Source organism: Lissotriton vulgaris, chromosome 3_2 (genome assembly GCF_964263255.1).
Source record: "Lissotriton vulgaris chromosome 3_2, aLisVul1.2, whole genome shotgun sequence".
NCBI lineage: Eukaryota > Metazoa > Chordata > Amphibia > Caudata > Salamandridae > Lissotriton > Lissotriton vulgaris.
Window position 1 is genome coordinate 11,695,071 of NC_141690.1, and position 25,722 is coordinate 11,720,792.

The following is a 25,722-nucleotide window of genomic DNA, read 5'->3' on the forward strand; positions in this document are numbered from 1 at the left end:
ACCAGAACGACACGCATCTCACCTCTACCCCCAGCACCCTTGTCAATCACCCACCTGCCGTAACCACCCCACACTCCTCAATCACAGACCCAAATCTCTCCCTTTCATACACCAGCCGCTCCCCTACCACCAACCCTTGGACCCCCACTCATACCTCTCCCATTCCTCTCTCCCCTGACTTCACAGCTCCCACCCACAACCCCTCTAACCTAGTTCAGCACAAGAACGACACGCATAACGACAAATCCCACCCTTTATCCCCCCCATTCTCAGTCCCCACTACCACCCTCTAACTAACCATGCAGAGCACACCACATCCATTAATTTAACTCCCCCTCCCCACAACAGGACCATCTCCAATCCCATTTCCCCCCCCCCCACTCTCAGCCCCCACTACCCTACCTGCTCCCCCATCACCACTAACATACACTCAACCTCCACCCGGCTCCCTCCGCCTGTCACCATTGCCCTCATCTACACCACTAACATCCTCCCCACCTCATCCACACCCATCCCTCAAAACCCCTCTCTCCTCTCTAACACCAACCCGTACACCGACGCCACGGAGCCCTGCACGAACACCAACCCACCCCCTCACCCGCACGCTAATGCTCAGATCAGTCACTCACCCATGATTTCCATCCCCAACTCCAACACTTATCCCACGCTGGACAAGATTATGTTCACCCTCCTCCAGCTCAAAGAAGACATGCACACCATCAAAGAAGACATTCACACCATCAAAGAACTACTCCTCACACATCCCAGACACCCCTCACTCACAAACTTGCCCCCCACCTTTCCGGATGACTCTCCCACTCTACACCCCCCACACTGGACCGCGATCCCTGTCCACAATCGCAACAACCGCCCCCGTCGCCCATGCAACCCTCTTTCGGACCTCGACACACTCACCCTCCTCCGCTCATACGACCCTGTTCCCCTAAACCACACAACCGCCACTCACCTCTCCATTCCCACAATACACTCAAATCCCCGTAGACCCCCCCACTAAACGACAGAATCTCCGTCCCTAACAACCTTAGAAAAGTCCCTCTCACTCTAGAACCCTTTACCTCCCCTGACACACCCCGTCTCAAATGCACTCTCCTCAACTGCAGATCGGCCTCTAGACACTCCTCCGCCATCGCTGATCTCATCTTAACATTGGACCTTGACCTAATCATCATGATTGAAACCTGGCTAACCGAATCTTCTACAGCTATATTGGTCATTCTGGTTCCCCCCAACTACCACATCATTAGACTTGACAGGTCTGGCAAGATAGGTGGTGGAATCCCATGCATATACAGGAACAACCTTTCTGTTCACCTGGAGATCAGCTCCCTCTGCACTGCACCTAAAAACCCTGAAGGAAAAGAGAAACGCCTACTTCAGGAAAATAAAGCGCTCAAAATCAGCCTTCTTCAGCCTCCAGCTCGACCAAGCAAAAAACCGTCCGAGTAAACTGTTTGAGCTAATCAGAACACAATCTAAGGAACAACCCCAACCACTCAGCACTGTGCGCGAATCACCCTCCTGTGAAGACTTCGCTGCTTTCTTTATCCAAAAAACTGACAACATAAAGAGTGATCTCCTCATTGACGCAAGCCTTTACTCCAAACCACACTGCATAGCACCCACTGAACCAAAAAACAATGCTACATGGCCATCCTTTGACACCTATTCTGAAGAAGAAATTGGCAAATTGCTCAGCACCTTGAAACCATCCAATCACCTCACCGACCCCCTCCCTGCTAACGCTGTCAAAGACTTCACCCCGTTGCTCCTTCCACTCTGGACTAAAATTATCAACAGCTCACTTCAACAAGGAACCATCCCTGACTCCCTCAAAGTTGGACAAGTCACACCTTTACTAAAGAAACCTACAGCCGACCCATCTGATCTAAACAACTACCGTCCCATTACCAATATTCCCACTCTAGCAAAACTCCTGGAAAAATGCGCACAACTACAATTGACTAAACACATTGATCAGTTTGATCTCCTCAACCCTCATCAATCAGGCTTCCGAGCAGGACACAGTACAGAAACTGCTATGACTCACATAATTGACGATGCCCTTCAAATCCTAGATCAAAATGATACCTGCCTCCTCATCCTTCTTGATCTCTCCTCAGCATTCGACACCGTTAAACATGAGAATTTACTCGAACTTTTAAACACAAGAATGGGTCTATCTGGGACTGTTCTCAAGTGGTTCACTTCCTTTCTGCACAACAGGACGCAGAAATTCAAGAACAACAACCTGATGTCCTCGCCAATACCTGTATCGTTAGGCGTCCCCCAAGGATCCTCCCTATCCCCAACTTTGTTCAACCTAGTTATGGAACCTCTCACCACCTTGCTACAAGCATCCAATGTACTCTTTCACATGTACGCCGATGACACCCAACTATATCTCAAATTACAATCCCCCAAAGACATTGTACTCCTGAACTCCACCATCAGAAGCACCCAATCCTGGCTTGCCGATAATCATCTCAAACTCAATGCTCTGAAAACAGAGTTCCTTCTGATCTCACCTCCTGCGAAGATCTCTACCTCTCAAATTTGGCTTAAACACCTAACTGCACTCAATGTCCAACCCACCATCGTGGACTCAGCAAAATCTTTAGGCATAACACTCGACACCAACCTCAACATGCAGCAACATATCAGCAAGGCAACTAAAGGAGCGAACTACCAAATCAATACCCTGCGGAAACTTAAACCCTTCCTCCCAGCTAAAGACTTCCAAACTGCAGTACAAGCACTAGTCCTCCCTCGAATAGAATACGGCAGCATCGCGCTCTGCGGGCTCCCTCTAACTACCACTGCACCCCTAAGAGCTTCTCTAAACGCTGCAGCGAGACTCATCACTGGGTCAAAAAAACACTTGCATATCACCCCTGACTTGAAATCTCTGAAATGGCTGCCTTTTGAAGCCAGAATACATCTGAAAATCGCTTGCATGACACACAAGGCTGTACACTTGAGCTCACCCGGATACCTCACCCAGAATCTGACAATCTCTGACGGTTCTAGAAACACTAGAGGCACAAACAATCTTCTGCTAAAACCTTGAAGATTCCGGAAGGAAAAAACTTATAAACCCTCTTTCTCAGGAATGGCACCCAGGATCTGGAACTCACTCCCTCCTGAAACCAGACTCATCTCCTCCATCACACTTTTCAAGAAAGAAGTAAAAGATATTCTCATGGCTAAATACACTTGATCTATTAACGTGGATTCTTAAAGTCTCTGCACCGATCTGTATTATCTGTTCGATCCCTTCGATGATTCGTATTACTTGTATTATTGACTTACCTGACTGTCTATGCTCACACCTATTTGTATTATTTGCATTATTGATGTACCTGTTTTACTATGCTCCTTCATGTACCTACCCCACCCCACTTATTACCTACAACTACGCTATACCTAATGGCCTGTTATTCACTCTCCTGTTTGTATTCCCCGCTTTGTGAAGCGCTCTGATATCTGCAAAGATCTTGTTCGCGCTATATAAAACTTTCAAAATAAAATAAATAAAAATAAATAAACTCACTCGTATACATACATGCTCAGCAAGACTGAGATATTCAGTTGCTCTTACTCACCCGCACACGTACATCCACTCACACTCACTTGCCCTCTCACACTTTCACCCATACTCCCCCAGTCACTAAGACTCACACTCAGCCATTCAGTCAATACACTGACCCCCTCAAGCTTACCCACACAGCCACATTCACCCGTATACATTCACCTACTCACAATGAAGCATTCGCCCACGTACAATTACAAATTTAATTTCACAGTTAGATATACACATTTTACCCTCACACATGCACCAATATACATTTAACCACACTCACTGATCTACACACTTCGATCACATACTCAGGGACACACGCCCAGAGACAGACACGTACTCGGGGACACTCACACACACACTCTGGAACACACACACACACACGTGTAAGTCACCCTCACTCACTTGTAGACTCTTACCCACTCCCGTCCAGCCATTCATGGTCAAATATAGTTACCCATTCAAACTCGTACATAAACTCAGCCACACTAAGTCAGATATTCACAAACACTTACCATCACACATTGACCCACTCTGTTACTCTAATACTTATTCATACACCTATCCTCCAATTAACACATTCAACTTCACACACTTGCGTACGAGCACCCTCAAATATTTAAGCATACACACTCGGCCACCCTCACATTTACCCATTCACATACACTCAGTCTCTCACACTCAGTCACACAATACACACACTTAACGTTCTGTTTCTATTACTGTTAAATGTAAAGTGTCCTCCTACTTTTATTAGTCTAGTTATGCTATATAAATTAGGATAAAAAATAAATGACCTTCACCTTGTCTTAGTCAAGTCCAGAGAGTAGATAACCCTAACTCTATCTGAAAATATCACACACAATTTTCATGTTGTCATCATTTGTTAACCCAGTTTTGCTTGCATTTTCAGTCATGTGCACTTTCAAATTTCCTTCTTGGACGTTACTTAAATATTTTGAAAACGTTAGACAAGTATTTCATTGTTCCTTTCTTGCAGGCGGAGGGTTTTGGAACAAGAGTAATTGATGAAGATGGACTGTTCAATTTGATACGTACCACACCTGGTCAAAGGTCCAAATATGAAGTAAAAGCTGAAGCTGAGGTTTGTAGAAACAGTGCTCATTGGACTATTATGTTAAAGGTTATTTGTGTGTAAAAAGCACAATGTAATCGAGAGCAAACTAGATTAGAAGTTTTAAACCTTTTTTTAAAAAAAGGTATGTGCAGTGGAATGAGAATACAGCATTCATGGTTCTGACCTGCATGCTTTTACATAGTTACTGTTGCAATCATTTCGTTTTTTCATTATGTATTAAGGCAGTGACTAGTATTTTTGCTATCGCATTCATGAGTTATTAAAAAATCTGTGCACATGTTTATCCCTCTAAGATTTAAGAGTTAGGCAAAAATATTGTACATGTCAATACAAATAAGCACTTGTTTGTTGGCTTTTTTCACTGCACACTTTAACACCTTGTTTTATTGGCTTAGAACCAGGACTCCGGTTTGACTTACGTTAAGAGTTAAAGGCCACATGAAAGTCCAACCACACCCACAAAGTGTTCCCTACATTTTTCTGGTGTTTCTGGTGTCTGATCTCAATTAATGGTTTGCTTGTTGAGTCATATGGATTTGTTTTTGCTACTACTTAGTTTTGCTATTTTCTTGCTGCCTTATTATTTAACTAGAGGTATAGCATCGGCTGATAACATAAGGCTACATGTTAAAACAATTCTGCCCATAAGTACTTCCTGTTTATCGGTGGAGACAGTCGATGGCACATACCTCCTTCATATTTTTCTTTTCTTAAACACATATGCATTTTGAGTATTCTAACATATTTATTTGGATTTTCATTGAAGTACAAGTAAATATTTCTTCAGTTTCACTAACATATTCCTTCTTGGTTCGGCCATCATTAATGTTCCCATATCATAAGAAAGGAAATCAGACTTTGGCTTGTTGGGTGATGCAGCAGTGACCAAATTGCATTTGTGAAACCAGTGGCGGTTTTGCATATTCTTACACCCGGTTACAATAGCTCATTGCCAACTGCAGCTTTTCTACAGTGTTTTCCACAATCTTTTCCCACTTCAGGTAATGTGTTTTCTACTTTGTTTCCACTACTGTTAGGTCCTTATAGTCTGCTGCTGAGGGCTATGGCGGTGGTTAAAGTCTCTGAACCTCAGTTATGGACCTGATCCACAGGCAAGGGTCTAAACCAGGGAGAGGGCCTTTAACAACTGGTATAGCCAGAGACAGAAATGCTATACGATTATTAGGACATTCCACACACGAAGTGTAGAATGTTCTAAATTAAAGAGAGACAAAACTTAAACGCAAACATTAAAATGTTGGAGCAGAAAGGTTATACCAGCTGTTATAAGCCTGGAGATACTCTATTGTTTTCAATGGAGCTCTCAACATTCCAGTATTCTAATATAGCTTTAGAGTCTGCTGTAGCTGGCTATACTGGCAATTAAAGATCCACTGCAGCGTTAAAGGCCTGAGCCGAAGGCCTTAAACAAGCGAGCAGACCTTTAATGGCCAGTAGAGCCCGCTACGGAGGGCTCTAAGGCTGGCTATTAGAACATTCTGAAAAAATGCTCTAATTTGTACAAAGAAAAAAAGGCCTCACATAGCCCTAGGGGATTGTAAAGAGCAGCCAGAAATCCTCTTAATAACCAAAACCTGGCTCTTTTACGGAATCTACCCGTGATATTCTAGCAGCGTTGCCCAATGACTACTACATCCTCCAAACGAACCGCCTGCTGGGCAAAGTGGGCGGAGGAGTGGCCGCCATTATATGCCAGGACCGTAAATTTACAGCATTCATCCCACAAGGCCTCATTTCAGTAGACCATGTCGTAATCAAACTGGAATCTGACTCAGCACCCCTAATTTGTGTACTACTTTACAGCCCCCCTCAGAGCATGCCTCTGTTTTCCCAATCTCTGGGTGAACAGGAAGCCCAACTGGTATTTATTTATTTATTTTAAAGGTTTTATATAGCGCTGGCTAGACCAGCGGTATCCGAGAGCTTTACATAAGCATCAGATCATAGTTACAGGTTTCATTGTTACAAAGGTTACACAGTTATTAGAGCATGGCAACCTAGTTACTTATAAGGTCGAGATAAACAATAAGCACAAATACGAAGGGGAAAAGCAGGCAGGGGGAAAAATTCAGGGGTGGGGGAAGGAGCTGGGGAAGTAGACAGGTAATGAAGGCGGGAAAGAGGAGGGGAGGGTGAAGGACACCGCATGGAAAGAGGAAGGGATGGGCGTGCCAAAAATCTACTGATTGATGACTTTAATTACTGGCAAATGACAAACTGGGTGGGCCCCATTCCACTGAGCTAACCGATTTACTCACTGAATTAAACTTTGTTCAGCAGGTAACCTCTCCTACGCACATCAAAGGGCACATACTTGACCAAGTATGGACTACTACTCTTGTTGTGTCTGCTCTCTCGATCTCTCTATGCATATGGTCCGACCACTATTTAATAAAGTTCACCATCAATAATGTTACCACAGCCAAAACCCCTACTAGTGAAGGTGGGATGGCTAGGAAATGGAGTACTATTGATAAAAATATTTTTCACGACACACTGGCCAACACAGCCCCATCTAATGAATCCGCTATCAATCTCAGCGAGAAAACTATCTCAGCCTAGCTTTTAGCAGCCAGTTCTAAGCATGCTCCACTCAAGAAAATAAATCTAGCCCGTCGTGATGCACAGAGATGGTTCTCCACTGTTTTTGACAATACTGATCCAGCACACAAAGCTCTTTTTTGTAAATATATACAGTGATAATCAGAGTTCATAAATCACAATAGAAAAACATTCAGTAGCAGAATCTGGGATGTTTTTTAGAAGTTCAATCTTTATTTAGTTTTTCCCAACGCACTGTAGCCAACGCGTTTCGTCCTCCACGGACTTCTTCTGGGCAAATAAAGTGAACTCTTCTTAAGAATAAGTATGTATAAGTATTTTTCCGTCCAGTCAAAAAAGTACTGGGTATCTTCTCTTTTTTAATGAAAGACACTGCGATTTCGTAATCAGGATCACTTGGGTCAGATAGCCCAGTGTGGTAGAGAATTTGGAAAATGGTTAAAGTCGGCTCCATCGTGTGGCGTCTTCTGGTGTTAGGCCTACCGCATGGAAAGAGGAAGAAATGGGTGTGCCAAAAATCTACTGATTCGCGTGGCGTCTTCCGTTGTAGGCCTACAATGGAAGACGTCACGCGATGGAGCCGGCTTAAACCATTTTCCAAATTCTCTACCACACTGGGCTATCTGACCCGAGTGATCCTGATTACCAAATCGCAGTGTCTTTCATTAAAAAAGAGAAGATACCCAGTACTTTTTTGACTGGACGGAAGAATACTTATACATACTTATTCTTAAGAAGAGTTCACTCTATTTGCCCTGAAGAAGTCCGTGGAGGACGAAACGCGTTGGCTACAGTGCGTTGGGAAGAACTAAATAAAGATTGAACTTCTAAAAAACATCCCAGATTCTGCTACTGAATGTTTTTCTATTGTGATTTATGAACTCTGATTATCACTGTATATATTTACAAAAAAGAGCTTTGTGTGCTGGATCAGTATTGTCAAAAATTATATGTTGGAACAATTTATTGTTCTTGGAGATTTAGGGGAATAGAATCTCCGATCCGTGGCACCACAAAAAAAGAACAAATAAGGCAGTACTCGGGATAGGTGCAATTGTGCTTAAAACCCATTTCCCCAATCTTTTTGTTTTCAAATGGTTCTCCACTTACCTTAAAGCTAAAAAAAACTAGCCCTTCACCAATCGGAAAGGAAGTGGAGACAGTTATTCAGCAGAAGGAAAACTAACATTTGGCTGCTATGAGAGATTACAAAAAACTATTTTGACCGCTAAAACCGCTCACTTTCTTCCCAGAATTCTGACCTCTAATAATAGATCTAAGGAAATCTTCTCCATTGTTAATGAACTGTGCAACCCGGACAGGATTACAATAAAACCCACTCCCTCTCAAGCATTATGCAATTCCCTGAATACCTTCATTGAAAAGATCTCCACTGTTAAAGCTAGCATCCCTACATGCCCCCTCCCTGAGATATCCCCCTCAACGCCAGGAAATCCTTGCTCTCTCGAACGATTTCCATCTATAAGTATACAGGCATTTCTGGACTTGATGTCTACAGTAAAATCTGGATCACCTATGGACTGCTGTCCGCCTCACATTCTAAAAGAAGTCTTCACTAGTCTCCCCGGGCCAGCCCTCTCCCTTTTGAATGAGTCTCTATCTCAGGGCAGTGTCCCCAGTGCCTTTAAAGAGGCACTTGATGTGCCCCTCCTGAAGAAATTAGGAGCTGATCCCCAGATCTTGTCGAACTATCGTCTGACCTCCTTGCTCCCCTACCTGGCTAAGGTACTGGAAGATCATGTGGCTAAGTGCCTCTCCAACTTCATTGAACAATCCGATTATCTCGACCCACATCAATCAGGGTTCTGCCCTGCCCACTCAACAGAGGGTGTGATATTGGCAGTACTAGGCTCCCCTCAGGCCTTTGTGCTGTTGGATCTCTCTGCGGCTTTTGACACGGTCGACCATGGTATCTTGGTGGACTGTGTCAGAGATGCGGGCATCCAGGGCTCAGCCCTCAGTTGGATTAGTTCTTTCCTAGAGGGCCACTCACAGTCGGTCCGCATAGCCCAGTTCACGGCACCAAAGTTAAGGACTACCTGTGGGCTCCCGTAGGGCTCTTCACTAGCCCCTCATCTGTTTAATCTCTACCTTCTCCCTTTGATCCAGTCCCTCAAAGAGAGGAAAGTCGACACTTTCAATTACGCAGATGAACTACAACTAATGTTTACTATTGACAACTCTCCCTAATCAGCCCTCGAATTCCAGACTACCATGCTGCACATCTGCCACTGGATGGACAGCAATCATCTAAGGCTTAACCCAGGCAAAACTGAATTGGTACTTATGGGGGGCACCCATGACCTCTGGGGCCCGCACTTTTGGCCAACAGAACTGGCATCCTCCCCTACCCCATCCCCCGCCCCAAAAAGTCTTGGGGTAGCAATAAATAACGACCTAACAATAAAGAGCCAAATTGGCTCAGTGATCTCAACCTGTTTCTTCCACCTAAGGACGATTAGAAAGATCAGAAGACTCCTCACACAGGAAGCGTTGATACCGGTTGTTATAGCCAAGGTCATGTCTCACATACACTATGCCATTTCCATATACTTTGGATTTCCACTATACCTAACCAAACGATTACCACAGTTGCAGAATCAAGTGGCTAGACTGATTTATCAACAACATAGGTGGCAACATCTCACTCCGCTCATGAGGAAGCTGCATTGGCTCCACATCACCCAGCACTGCGCCTTTAAGGTAGGCTGTGTGATCTTTAAAGCCCTGCATGGTTGGACAGCCTTATTAAAGGTATACTCCCTCGCACAACCTACTCTCGACTCACCTTCACCTCCTGGCAACTCCCTCCTTCAAGCTGAAGCAGCAGGGTGGCTGTAGGTTCGCAATTCTGGCACCTAGATTTTGGAATTTCCTTCCCCTTGAAATTATATCCTGTACCGACCTGCTGAGCTTCAGAAAATTCCTTAAGACATGGCTGTTTAGCAAATGCAAAAACAACAGTTGATGGACAGAATGCAGAATAATGTCATACATTCACCCCAGTACAGAGATCTGGGCCTAAATCCATCGTTTTTTTTGCACTCCACACCACCCCAGTTCAGACATGGCCATATGCAAATCAGCCTTGACCCTGTGAGTCATGGGAACAGTCCAGCCCGAACTGCCAAGACTTGTCTTCCCTGGACCGGAATCAAGCATTCTAGGACCGGTCTCTGGCTATCAGCCGTCATCAGCCAGGATAGCTTGACTCCAGTGTTGTCGAGAGCACGGAACTCACCCCGAGCATACCTATCCCACTCGGGGTGACAAATGCAAAAACAACAGTTGATGGACAGAATGCAGAACAATGTCATACATTCACCTCAGTACAGAAATCTGGGCCTAAATCCATTGTTTTTTTGCACTCCACACCACACCACCCCAGTTCAGACATGGCCATATGCAAATCAGCCTTGACCCTGTTCCTCATGGGAACAGTCCAGCCCGAACTGCCAAGACATGTCTTTCCTGGACCGGAATCAAGCATCCTAGGACCGGTTTCTGGCTATCGGCCGTCATCAGCCAGGATAGCTTGACTCCAGTGGTGTGGAGAGCGCAGGACTCACGTCTGAGCATACCCGTCCCACTCGGGGTGACAAATACAACAAGCATTTACAATGCAATGGTCTTGGCATTATTAAAGGTAGAGCTATTGGCATTGCTCATGACATTTTTTTTTTTACATCATAAATAAATGGCATTGTCATTTACAATGCCAATAGCTTAATCACTCGCAAATGCATGACCTATTGCATTTACACCCACAGAGAGCCACAAACAAAGCCACCCACACACACACATACAGAGCCACACACAGCCACACACACAGACACACACACACACAGCCCCACACACACGCACACAGCCCCCCACACACACACACACAGCCCCACACACACACACAGCCCCACACACACGCAGAGCCTCACACACGGGAAACACCCATTACAGCGATGTCAATACATGGCGGTGCATCGCACCGCGATGTTTACATCGCAGGGTAAATGGCATCGCATGCATTTACTGCGCATGACACAACGGCGCAATGACATTAGCATTGCAGGCATGTACAACGCAAATCGCATGATTGCGATCACGCGTTCTCTTTATTGTCTTTTACGGTAAGAGTTTCTGCTATCCGCGTTCTCTTTACTGTCTTTTACGGTAAGAGTTTCTGCTATCCGCGTTCTCTTTAGGAATATCGCTTGTTTGGGATCAAGCGTTCTCTTTACTATCTTTTATGGAAAGAGTTTCTGCTATCCTCACTTTGATCCGCTATCCACGGTGAGAGTTTCTGCTATCCACAAACCACCCCGATTCTAGGGTTCAGGGCATGTATTAGATTTGCATTATAGCATGCGACTTGTTGGAATGCGGTGTTAAAGTCTTTTGCATTGTTTTCAATTGGGATGCGACGTGATTGGCTGCGTTGTCATTGCTTGCGATGTAAAGGGACATGCGATCTAAAAACGGCGAAATGAGGGCATGTGATGTTGCCGTTTGCGATGTGCCGTCATACAACCCCCCCACATACACAGAGCCCCACACACACACAGAGCCCCCCACACACACACAGAGCCCCACACACACACACAGAGCCCCACACACACACAGAGCCCCACACACACACAGAGCCCCACACACACACAGAGCCCCACACACACACAGAGCCCCACACACACACAGAGCCCCCCACACACACAGAGCCCCACACACACACAGAGCCCCACACACACACACAGCCCCACACACACACACAGCCCCACACACACACACAGCCCCACACACACACACAGCCCCACACACACACACAGAGCCCCACACACACACACAGAGCCCCACACACACACACAGAGCCCCACACACACACACAGAGCCCCACACACACACACACACACACACACACACACACACACACACACAGAGCCCCCCCCCCACATACACACACAGAGCCCCCCCACACACACACACAGAGCCCCCCCACACACACACAGAGCCCCCCACACACACAGAGCCCCACACACACACACAAAGCCCCACACACACACAAAGCCCCGCACACACACAAAGCCCCCCACACACACAAAGCCCCGCACACACACAAAGCCCCGCACACACACAAAGCCCCGCACACACACAAAGCCCCACACACACACAAAGCCCCGCACACACACAAAGCCCCCCACATACACAAAGCCCCGCACACACACAAAGCCCCGCACACACACAAAGCCCCGCACACACACACAAAGCCCCGCACACACACACAAAGAGCCCGCACACACACACACAAAGAGCCCCATACACACACACACAGAGCCCCCCCACACACACAGAACCCCCCTCCCCACACACACAGAGCCCCCCCACACACAGAGCCCCACCACACACACACACAGCCACACACACACACATAGCCCCCCCACACACACAGAGCCCCTCACACACACACACAGAGCCCCACCCACACTCACAGAGCCCCCCCACACACACAGAGCCCCCCCTACACACACAGCCCCCCTACACACACAGAGCCCCCACAAACACACAGTGCCCCCACACACACAGTGCCCCCACACACACACAGTGCCCCCCCACACACACAGAGCCCCCCCACACACACACAGTGCCCCCACACACACACACAGTGCCCCCACACACACACAGTGCCCCCCCACACACAGAGCCCCCACACACACAGAGCCCCCACACACACACACAGAGCCCCCACACACACAGAGCCCCCCCACACACACAGAGCCCCCCCACACACACAGAGCCCCCACACACACACAGAGCCCCCACACACACACAGAGCCCCCCACACACACAGAGCCCCCCACACAAACAGAGCCCCCACACAAACAGAGCCCCCACACAAACAGAGCCACCACACACACACAGCCACCACACACACACACACAGCCACACACACACAGTCACACACACACACACACACAGAGCCACACATACACCCAGAGCCCCCACACACACACACACACCCAGCCAGAGCCACACACACAGCCAGAGCCACACACACAGCCAGAGCCACACACACAGCCAGAGCCACACACACAGCCAGAGCCTCACACACAGCCAGAGCCACACACACAGTCAGAGCCACACACACACCCGGAGCCACACACACACCCGGAGCCACACACACACCCGGAGCCACACACACTCCCGGAGCCACACACACACACACACCCAGAGCCACACACACACACACACCCAGAGCCACACACACACACCCAGAGCCACACACACACCCAGAGCCACACACACACACACACCCACAGCCACACACACACACACACACACACACACCCAGAGCCACACACACACACCCAGAGCCAGACACACACACCCAGAGCCACACCCACACACACACCCACACACACACACCCAGAGCCACACCCACACACACACCCACACACACACCCACACACACAAACACACACACAGCCAGAGCCACAAACACACACACAGCCAGAGCCACAAACACACACACAGCCAGAGCCACAAACACACACACAGCCAGAGCCACAAACACACACACAGCCAGAGCCACATACACACACACCCAGAGCCACATACACACACACCCAGAGCCACATACACACACACCCAGAGCCACGTACACAGTCGCACCCAGAGCCACGTACACAGTCACACCCAGAGCCACATACACACCCAGAAGAGCAAGCACAGCGAGGGGGCAGGGAAGCAAGAACAGCGAGGGGGCAGGGAAGCAAGCACATATACACACACAGGAGAGCAAGCACAGCGAGGGGGCAGGGAAGCAAGCACAGCGAGGGGGCAGGGAAGCAAGCACAGCCAGGGGGCAGGGAAGCAAGCACAGCCAGGGGGCAGGGAAGCAAGCACATTGAGGGGGCAGGGAAGCAAGCACAGCCAGGGGGCAGGGAAGCAAGCGCAGCCAGGGGGCAGGGAAGCAAGCACAGCCAGGGGGCAGGGAAGCAAGCGCAGCCAGGGGGCAGGGGAGCAAGCGCAGCCAGGGGGCAGGGGAGCAAGCGCAGGCAGGGGAGCAAGCACAGCCAGGGGACAGGGGAGCAAGCACAGCCAGGGGACAGGGGAGCAAGCTCAGCCAGGGGACAGGGGAGCAAGCTCAGCGAGGGGGCAGGGGAGCAAGCTCAGCGAGGGGGCAGGGAAGCAAGCTCAGCCAGGGTGCAGAGGAGCAAGCATCACAGCCAGGGGGCAGGGGAGCAAGCACAGCCAGGCGACAGGGGAGCAAAAACAGCCAGGGGGCAGGGGAGCAAGCACAGGCAGGGGAGCAAGAAGGGAGCAAGCACAGCGAGGGGGCAGGGGAGCAAGCACAGCCAGGGGGCAGGGGAGCAAGCACAGCCAGGGGGCAGTGAAGCAAGCACAGCCAGGGGGCAGGGAAGCAAGCACAGATCCAGGTGGTCTTCATAACCCAAGGTGTCCATCAAGTTCTTCACATGGCTATCAGAGAATATCGATATAGAGCCGTTCTGCCTGGGCACTTTTTCAAATAAGCGTTTTGCCCACTCCCCAAATGGGCCTGCTAAACAAGTGCCTGTCCCACTGCTAATTCAATGAGAATCCAGCAAAAATCCCTGACGGCCCCACAGTTTCGCCTGTCACCTTCTCATCTGACCCCGGTATGCCCCACCTCTAACCCCACACTCGACAATCCGTCAGACTCCCGGGCTGACTGTCACCACAATGGTCTACTGTCAGACCCAAATATCAGCCGAAGTTAAGCGTTCGTAATGTGGCCCATCCAAAACAAAAGCCTCAGCCACTCGTACCTCCCGACCATCCCAGGTGATAGACAATTTCTCCATTACTTCCTACACGTCCTTGACCCCAGACACCTGTCGTCAGTACAGCAGCCTTCCCCTCCCTCGCCCCCTCTTGTGCACTGCCTCGTCATGTCCTCGCGTCTCATCGAGAGAGTGGTCCTCCTTAAACATCCACTTCATGGTGCGGGTGGGACAGCGAGAGACCGCAGCTGTTCTGGCTTTGACGGCGGCGACAACACCACCACCACCACCACCACCACCACCTCCGATGGGCCCAGCTTCCTCCGACTTCAGCTGAAGCTGAGGGCGGGCTTCCGCCGCGTCACTGCCAGCAGCAGCCAGCCGGGGCGGTGCATCGCCTGTCCTAATGCTACCAACTGCACCAGTGGGTGCGGCTTAGATGGAGTGGGCGTGGCCACAAAAACAGAAAGCGAAGGGATGGAACGGCGAATGCAAGGAGGGAGGAGGGCGTAGCCAGCAGGAGCCGAGCCAAAAAGTAGTAGACTACGGCAATCTTTTAATTTGATTTTAGTCTGATAGTAACCACGAAGGGGATGGGGCTAACAAAGGAATAGGTTTTTGGCCTAGATTTCTGACGACCAATGTTATTGTTAAAATAGACAAACACATGCCCTGGTATATTGTTCCTGTCGATTCTATGACTCACCTGAGGCCTTCAGCCAGTACCGCCTCCATGCTTGGTGCATCGGTGGGCAGGGCGGCACCGAAGCCGACAGAGTGCCAAGCACTTAAACAAGAGAGGAGTGCTCCACATGACCACGTTTCTCCGAGGCGAGGCAGAAATGCCTCGGAGAAACACACGGTCATTTTGCGATTCGGGGCGTGTTTTTAGCAGTTGAGTGACAGTCACGGCTTAAAAACTGCAAAAAACACCCCCCCGAATCGCAAAAAGACGGGGCTTGAACAGAGTGATGCCCCTCTCCTCCAATGGCTGGCCTCCGTTTAGGAAGCAAGCCAATGGAGAAGAGGGGCGTGTTCAAGACCCACTGTAGCCAAAACAATAAATCTCGGACTCTGCCTACTGCTTACTCAGTGCGACGGAGGCGAGTCCTAAAAACAACAGTTGATGGACAGAATGCAGAACAATGTAATACATTCACCCCAGTACAGAGATCTGGGCCTAAATCCATCGTTTCTTTGCACTCCACACCACCCTAGTTCAGACATGGCCATATGCAAATCAGCCTTGACCCTATGTCTTCCCTGGATCGGAATCAAGCATCCTAGGACCGATTTCTGGCTATCAGCCGGCATCAACCAGGGTAGCTTGACTCCAGTGGTGTGGAGAGCACGGGACTCACGTCTGAGCATACCCGTCCCATTCAGGGTGACAAATGCAAAAACAACAGTTGATGAACAGAATGCAGAACATTGTCATACATTCACCCCAGTACAGGGATCTGGGCCTAAATCAACATCCCCTTTTGTATCGCTTTGTCCGCCCTAAGTTGGCAGGGTATGCTCAGACGGGAGTCCCTTGCTCACTTTGCCACTGGATTTAAGCTAGCCTGGCTGATGACAGCTGAAATACCAGAAACCGGTCCCAGGATGCTTGTTTCCGGTCCTGGAAAGACATGGCTTTGGCAGTTCAGGCTGGACTGTTCCCATGAGGCACAGGGTCAGACTGATTTGCATATGGCCATGTCTGAACTGGGGTGGCGGAGTGAGCTAAAGAATGGTGATGGATTAAACCCAGATCAGTTGACTGGGGGTGAGTGTTTGATTTGCTCAAACGCTCTGTCCATCATCCCCTCTTGTATTGTTTAGATAAGCATACAAATAATTTCCTACATGGTTCAGCACTTCATAGAACTGCGGCATGAAACCAATTGGTGAACGTGCGCTTTACAAGAATTTTATAACATAACATAACAATATTATAGCATAACATTAGTCATTGGGAGCTGGAGAAAAATTTTAGAGGGAGTAACACAGTGTGGCGTCCGAGACCTAAAGTGGCATAAGAGTCGACGACACAAGCTCAGCTCCCTTCAAGACTAATCATTAAATAGGTTTCCTCCAATGCATGTAAGTTAGCTGGTGGATTGCTAATCACAGAGGTTTTCCGAAGCGAATTAAATAAAAAGAAAAGAAAAGAGATTTAGGTAGCGAAAATCACTGCCAGAACAGTCTGGTATGGAAAGAATGATGTTTTCAAATGATTGACTAAGCATTACTTTCTGGCGGACTGTACTATTAGATAATTTAATTAATTGTAGGGTCATAATTTTCAATTAATTTAGCAGGGTATGGAATGTTGGAGATTATTCGCAAGTTAGACATCAAGCTACGATACCTCAGTAGGTTAAGCGCTAACAGTAGTAATAAACAGATCGCAGCTTCATATCCTGACTGTCTTACTCCACCTTTCATCTCGCAGATGTCGATTTAAACGTAATAACTTTGAGTAGGCTAAGAATTAACCCTGGGCGTAGAAGCAAAAAACAACAGTGAAAACCCACCGAAAGAAAAGCGACATCAACGCAGCACACACTGCAGCTAAGGTAACACTTTGCAGAACTTGCTCTCAGCATTTCTGTTTGCAATCAGAGGAAACAGTCCCGCGAGTGGTGTGCGCGCTCGCTTGCGAGTAGCAGGCAATCTGTTTTCAATGATCCCGCCCACGTCTGGGCACGATAATTGAAAACAGATGTCGCCCGTATGGGTAACTGAACTGGTTAGGCCATGGGCAGAGCAAAGGCGGGACATGCACCCGCCTTTGCCCAATTGCATGCTGTCTTTTTTTAAAGACAGTATGCAGAGCTCAAATAAATAATTTTTTTTTAAATTTTTATTTTGCAGTATATCAGTTGAAAATAAAAAGGGGGGTAGACAGTAAGAGGGGAAACAGAAAGGAAAAAAGAAAGATAGGCGACATACCGCCACGAAACCCCACACAGGGGGCGCAAAAAAGGGGAGGGGCCATCCAAAGAGGAAGGGCGGTATGGTTCCATAGTCCGCAGGCAATGAAAAGCTCAAGTCCAGTATAGGCACCCTCAGGTCGAGAGGACCGCCCAAACTCCGCTCATGGCCTAGTGGCCCTCCCAAGGCATAGCTAGTCGCAGCGAGAGAGAAGGAAGGAAGAAGAACAGAAGACACTCACCCCAACTATCCCCCACCCTCGTCCCTCCCCAACATCACCCTCCCCCCAGTGGCGGCGACCAGCGAACATAGCAAACAATACAGACATTCTGGAGATCAAATTTGGAAGAGATGAAGAGATCGCAGCGTTGATGGGCATACAGCCGAGGGCAGACCTCGGGACAGAAATCGCACAAGTGAGCCCCAGTTGTACATGAAATTCTTGAAGTTCCCCAGGAAGATGTCAGAGAGGCGTTCCATGCTCAACAGACGCCACAGTCGGGCATGCCACAAGGAAATAGCCGGGGTAGATGGGGACTTCCACGCTGCCGCCAGAGTCACCTTGGCCGCACCCAAACACAACCACATAACACGCTTATCCGCCCTGGTCTGGTGTTCAAGCAGTGGATCCCTAAGCCCTAATAGGACAAAGTCCATGGAATTCGGAACCGGATAACCCAAGATGTCTCTAATGTGGGACAGAATCTCAGCCCAGAACGGCTGAATGGTGGGGCAATCCCACCATATATGCTTAAAGTCTCCCAGCATCCCACAGCCCCGCCAGCACCTATGCGAGGTGGCCGGGAATATGCGGTGTAATTTGGCGGGGTACATGTACCAATCAAAGATGAGTTTCATATGTGTTTCTCTGAGGTCAGTAGAGTGATTGTGCGTTGTCACATCTCTCCATAGGGCCCGCCATTCGGTGGCAGAAATGTCCCTCCCCAGTGTGGATTCCCAATGGTCTTGATATCGAGGTCGTGGTGACACGGCAGAATCTAATAACAATTTGTACAGGAAAGAAATCGTACCCCTCATGGTAGAAGTGTGAAGAAGGAAGGACTCAAATTGTGACAAGGGTCTGGTGGCCGCGTCTACTACGGCAGGCGACGTTGCCCAATGCAGGAGTTGGAGATGCCTAAAGCGTTCTGTCGGGAGGATATCGTAGTCCCTCATACAGTTGTGGAAAGTGAGGGGTTCGGTGCCATGGAACAGATGGGTGAGGGCTCTACAGCCCCCCTTCCTCCAAGCGTCAAAGGGACCCTCCGCCAGGGCCGGGGGAAAGGCCGGATTGAAGTGAATCGGGGTGAATGGGGACGGGAACGTGGTCCAACGGTCGTCACCGCTCACCGTGTCCCACACCTTCAGCACCGTGCTCGTGGGGGTGCTAATGTAAGCATTCTTGGGGCGGTCTGCCTTAGGTTTCCAGGCCAGATCCCAGATGGAGCGGCCCGCAACGCTACGGTCCATGTGGAGCCAATGCTTTTCCGACTTCTGTTGGGACCACTCCACGATGACCCTCAGTTGAGCAGCTTTGTAATACAAATGCATGTCCGGGAAGCCTACCCCCCCTTCCAAGCGTGGGCGCCTCAGGACGTGGAATGGAAGTCGTGCTCGGCCTCCCTGCCAGACATATCGTAGCATCATGGTCTTCAATCGGCGAAAGTAGTCTAGCCCTACCGGAATAGGCAAAGCCTGAAATAAATACAACAGTTTGGGAAGGAGCACCATTTTAAGGGCGTGGATCCTGCCCAGCCACGAGATGAATTTAGGCTTCCAACGGTCCAGCTCAGTCCTTACTGAGGAAAACATCAGAGGGAAGTTAGCGTGGAACAGGGCATTCACGGTGGAAGTCAACCGCACGCCCAGGTAGAGCAAGGACTCCGCCGCCCAAGCTAGCGGAGTGAGCTGCCTGGTCATTTGCACCTCCCCCGCCGAGAGGGTCAGGTTTAGGATGTAGGATTTATCGAAATTAACCTTGAAACCCGCGACTTCCTCGTAGGCAGAGAGCACAGAGTGGACATGCGGCAGCGACAGCGCCGGCTCCTTGATAGACAGTAAGATATCATCCGCAAAGAGCGAGATTTTGTGCTGCTCGCCCGTAAAGGGAAGCCCTAGAATCCTCTCATTGTCTCGCACCGCTAACGCCAATGGCTCAATACTAAGAGCAAAGAGAAGGGGTGAGAGGGGGCAGCCCTGGCGCGTCCCTCGGGAGTGGCGAAAACTCGCGGATCTATGGCCATTGATCAGCACACGGGATGTGGGCCCACTGTAATTAGCCTCAATCATCTTCACGAAAGAAGGCGAGAAACCGAAGGCCAGTAGAGTCTGGTGCAAAAACCCCCAGTCGACGCGGTCGAAAGCCTTCTCTGCGTCGAGTCCTACTAGCACCGCGGGTATGCGGAAACGCTCCGCCTTTTCGATGAGGTGTATGACGCGGCGTAGGTTATCGTGGGTCTGTCTGCCTTTAATAAATCCCGATTGATCAGGATGGATCAGGGCAGGCATCAGGTCTTGCATCCTTCCCGCCAATATAGAAGAATACAGTTTGGCGTCCAGATTGAGAAGTGCTATCGGGCGGAAGGATGTACAAAGGGTAGGATCCTTCCCCGGTTTGGGAATAACACTGATCAACGCCTCAGCCATAGAATCCGTGGTCTTGCCGTCAATCGCCATTGCGTTGAAGAGGGAGACTAGGTAGTCGCACACTTCAGAGGCAAACGTTTTGTAAAAAAGGGCCGTGTAGCCGTCAGGCCCGGGGGCCTTGTGCAGCTTCAGGCCTTTAATGGCATCCAAGACTTCCTCCCGAGTGATGGGGGAGGATAGTGACTCGTTCCACTCCCTAGAAACCTTCGGGAGAGACAGGCCCTCTAGGAATCTGGATTGTGCGCCGGGATCGAGAGCGTCACTCAAGTAGAGTGCCGCATAAAAGCGCCCGAAAATGGCCGCTTTGTCCGCGTCTCTATGCTGAACAGAGCCCGCTTGATCGCGAATGCCCCCGATATAGTCCTTCTCGCGTTTGTCCCGGAGTTGCCGGGCAAGATGTCGCCCGATCTTGTTGCCCTGGGAGTAGGAGGTACGTCGAAGTCGCAAAAGAGTGAATTCCGCCCTGTTATTATAATGGGCCCTCAGTTTCCCTCGGACCGCCGTCAGGGGGCGAAGGGTCACCCTGGAGGGGTTCGCCTTGTGGGCCTGCTCCAAAGTAGCCAATTCCAATTCCAGAGCCTCCCTCTCTTCGCGCCTTAGCTTGTTCAGATTTGCGTTGAGGGCGAGGCACGTGCCCCGTAAGGAGGCCTTGCACGCGTCCCACGTGGTATACACCGACGTGTCTGACGGCGGGTTAAGGAGGAAAAAATCACCAATTGCCTTGCGTAGGGCCTTACACGATACCTCATCTCGCACCAGCGCTGCTGGGAAATACCACTTGCGCCAACCATCCCCCCCGGTGGCCCAGTGCAGTCCCAGAACCACAAGGCTATGATCAGATAGCGAGAGTGGAAAAATACTAGCTAATTGTATGTCCCCTCGAAGGGCCTGACCCAGCAAGATATAATCAATGCGGGAGTACGAGTGGTGTACGTTGGAAAAAAAGGTGTAATCTCTAGTCTGTGTGTGGAGAAAGCGCCAACTGTCGATCAGTCCCAGGTCTCCCAACTGCCTTTTAGTTTCGTCTGAGAAGACGCCAGTGTCTGCCCTGCGGCCTCCAGAGCTATCCAGACCCCTGTCCCATACCATATTGAAATCGCCTAGCAAAAGCAAATGACCCTCCACAAAGTCCCCCATCTTGTCCAGCAGTTCCTGCAGAAAGCTATTCTGTCCCGCATTAGGGGCATACAATACAGCAAAAGTACACAAGCGGCCCCGCAACAGTCCCTTCACCAGTAGCCAACGGCCGTCCCTATCCACACTCACCCCCATGGGCTGAAAATGCAGGGAAGCCCGAAAGAGTAGGGCCACCCCCCTGTGCTTTGTGGCCGCAGAGGCCCTATAGATAAGGGGGAACTGCCGATGTCGAAGCCTCAACTCATCCTTCCTAGCCAGGTGGGTCTCCTGGAGGGCTACCACATCCAAATGGTGATCTATGATGTACTTCCAGAGTTTCTGTCTCTTCTGCGGGGAGTTAAGGCCCTTCACATTCCATGTTCCTATGATGACAGGCATAAGGGATTACACAGATTCCACGCCATGCACACAGCCAAACAGCCACGGTGCTCGCACCGGGCCCACTCACGCTCCACAAACCAAGCCCAGGGAAGATAGATAAACACAGGGACTTTAGGGAAGAACCCCAGCCAAAACCCACCCAGAAGGCCCGCCCGGTCACTCCGCAAGCCCCGTGAGGCATCCACAGTCCTAGGGTACGCAAGGGTCAACGAAGGCAGATCCCCAAACCATATATAAACCACAAAAGAAACCATCGACAAAGGTCCTCTCAACATACACTCGTCACACAACGCCGCCGCCACTCCCCGAACTCCCTTCCCCAACCCAGAACATCCCGCCATGACACCCATGTGCAGAGCGCCAACAATCCCACCCCTTACCCCCCCAAGAACAAAGAATAACAAGATGCAACACAATGCACTGAACCTGAACCACGCAGTCTTCAGTTCCAGAAGGTCCTGGTTCAAAAGTTCCCCGCTGGTCCGGGGTTGGGGCAGTGGTGTCCACCAGGGGACCCCCAGGTCCAAGTTCCGGGGTGTCTTCTCCAAAAGTACCTTAGTACCCCTCCGACCTCAGGCCAAGAGCCCCTCCGACGCCACTCCATAAGACCGGGGTCACGCTGCACCAGAGCCCATCTGGGAGTCCGTCATGGTGGCGGAGGCCACCGAAGCCACCGCGGCCCCTCTCTCCTGCTCACTAGTCGCCGGATCCAGCCGCCGCCGCTCCGGGGATGAGCCCACCCTGTGCCACGAGGAAGAACGACGTCGTCTCCGGGATGGAGATCCCCGCGGCTCCTGCGACGGCTCCGTGTCCTCAATGCCCAGAAGATCCTTCGCCTCCCGCAGGGAATTGATCTGTCGCAGCCGATTCTCCCATCTAAAGATGATCCGGAAAGGATGCCCCCAGGAGTAGGATATGCCACGCTCCCGGAGAAAGGCGGTCACAGGACGGAAGTCCCTTCGTTTCTGCAGGGTCGTCGCCGCCAGGTCCTGGTAAAGCTGGGGGCGATGGCCCCTGAATTGCAGCGAGGCAGTGGTTCTCGCTTTCCTCAATATCTTTTCCTTCAACTGGAAGTCATGTACGCACACGAGGATATCTGGCGGCGGTCCCCCGCCCCTCCTGGGCAGCCCCACTCTGTGCACCCTATCCATCTGGACGTCGCGCACCTCTTCGTCCTCTAGGATCTGGAGAAACAGCGCCAGGACGTATCCACGCAGGTCTCCCGCTTCCCCGTCCCACGGCACTGCTTTGATACGGATGTTATTTCTTCTGGAGCGGTTCTCCAAATCCTCCGCATGGGTTTGCAAATCCAGATTTTGCTCCGTGAGGCGTATGATATCCTGTTGGAGTTGGTGCACATCATTCGCAATGCTAAGGTCATGGTCCGAGGCCAGCTGGGTACGGAGCTCGGAGATGTCTTCTTTGATAGTCGCGAAGAGTTCCTTCATGAAGGCTTTAGTTGCCGGCGCCTCATCGTCCGACTGCCTGGAGGAGCTGCTGGCACCGGGCGACGCCGGTTGCTGCGATGATTTGGGGGCTACGTCCTTCCCCGTCTTTCCCCCTCTGCGCTGTGAGTTGGACATGACTGCGGTCTGCTCCCATGCACTTCCACCTGGGCCCTGGATAACAGCAGCCGGGAGGCCGAGGCGCGAGCCGGCAATTTACCGCGCCGGGGCGGTCCGCTGAAGATGTTATTCGCCCTCCCCGATTCGAGTGCACCGACAAAAGTGCGGCTCTTCTTCTACCAGGCCACCTCTATGCAGTGACGCCGCTGGCATTCAGGGGTCCCTCCGGCCCCAGGGAGGCCCATACCCCAAGGCTGGTGACCGGTGCGGGTTCCCAATACAGCTTGTGTCCTCACCAGTGCCCAGGACCCGGGAGGGGCCGGTCCGGACAGTCACCGTCAGAACCGCTCCAAGGTAGTGTCAGGCGCTCCGCCGCCAGTAGGGCCCACCCAGGCGGGCAGCAGTCCAAGTGCTCCGCTCTCCAGAACTGCGCTAGCAAGTCGCAAGGCCTCAGCTCTCCCTGGTGCCAATGTATAGCTGGAGGCCGTAGCTGCGCCGGCGGGGCTTCCCTCGGTGGGGGGGGGGGGGGGGGGGGGTTGCACCACAGTCACAACGGCAGGCCACTCCACAATGTCCAACAGCAGGGCCAACTGAAGAATTAAAGCCCCTCCACTACTGCGGGCCAACCACCCGCGTTGCACAGCACTTCTTGCGTTATGCCGGCGCGTAGAAGACCACGCGCCGGCCCCCCAGCCACTCGTAGACACCCGGCCCAAGTATGGAAGGCCTCAGCGTGGCGTGTGTCCCTGGGAGGTACTGGGCCTCGCCACTCTGCAGCTCTGCTTTCCTTCCCCCGCCGGTACGCTCACCAGTCCGCAGCTCTCCGAGGGGGGGGGTCTGTTCGCTCTGCCCCCGCCGGCCTGTGCACAACGCCCGTCGTCGGCGTTTCAGGGGCTGCTCCCCAGCTCTTCGCCGGCTCCTCCGTCAGCTCCCGGCGGCTCCAGTCCCCGTCGCGGTCCGCCAAGGCACCTCTAAGCGCTGTTCAGCAAGCGCCCCCCGGCTGGCGCGGTCCGCATTCCGTCTCACCCGCTCATCGCGGCATAGCCCACGCCGATGTCGCGTCAGGGCCCAGGACCGCTCCGCCTCCTCCGGCCTTCGGGTCACGCGAGGCCGCCGCCTCACGGGCCTCAGCTCGGCTCCCTCCGAACAGCTCCTGCCGGTCACCCCTCACCGAGGCGACGACACCGGGACACGCCGCCAGCAAGCGGCAACCTCCGCCGATCGAGCAGCTCAGGCAGGACGCCTCAGGACCCCGCTGTAAGTTGCTGTGCAGGATCGGCGTCGGAGAGGCTCGAGAAAGCGTCCTACTCCGACGCCATCTTGGCCACGCCCCCCAAATAAATAATTTTAATAACAACACACACGAAAAGTCCGGCTCATCTGCAAGAGGTCGTTTTTCTATAGCAGTACATGCGCACTGCTATAGGCTCGACCTAAAAAGGAACTTTAAACTGCACACAGGCTGTAATGGCAGGCCTCTGCCATGTTTTAAGGGGCTACTGAAGTGGATGGCACAATATGTCCTGTAGGACCACTAGTAATATTTTATTTACTGTCCTTGAGTACATGTTGTACCACTTTAACTAGGGACTTACAAGTAAATGAAATGTGCCCATCCGATGTTGGCCAATTTTATCTTGTTTTAGGGAGATGGTACCGGTTAGCAGTGGTAAATCGCAGAGAGCCCTAAAGCCAACAAAAACAAAATTCTGAAAACAGTCAAGTTGAAGTTAAATAGTTTGTGGGTTACCCTGCTGAGAGGGCCAAGTCCACCACCCAACCTTTTAATATGGTAGCAGCCATTTTTGCAACTTCTTTGTCTGAAAATCTCAGCAATTTACTTGGATGTAATCTTTTCATACAATCAAATTATTGACTTGGAAAATCATAGCTGCAGTGTTGTTTGAAAGATACCCATGTCAGAGAGTGGGTGGTGCTAGAAAGCACCAAACGTGTGGTTGAGGAATATAACTTTATAGCACAAAGCAGTGGCTAACATTTCAGATCACTGGCTTTTGA

The 25,722-nt window shown here is 50.7% G+C and overlaps 1 protein-coding gene across 1 annotated transcript in view; it reads left to right on the top strand.

Annotated features, from left to right (window-relative positions):
• Positions 1 to 25,722, top strand: part of RFC1 (replication factor C subunit 1) — a 742,181-nt gene that overhangs the window by 412,152 nt on the left and 304,307 nt on the right. Inside the window, exon 12 of the mRNA XM_086963975.1 lies at positions 4,599 to 4,703. Coding sequence (XP_086820101.1) covers positions 4,599 to 4,703 — 105 coding nt within the window. The remainder of the gene's footprint in view (positions 1 to 4,598; positions 4,704 to 25,722) is intronic.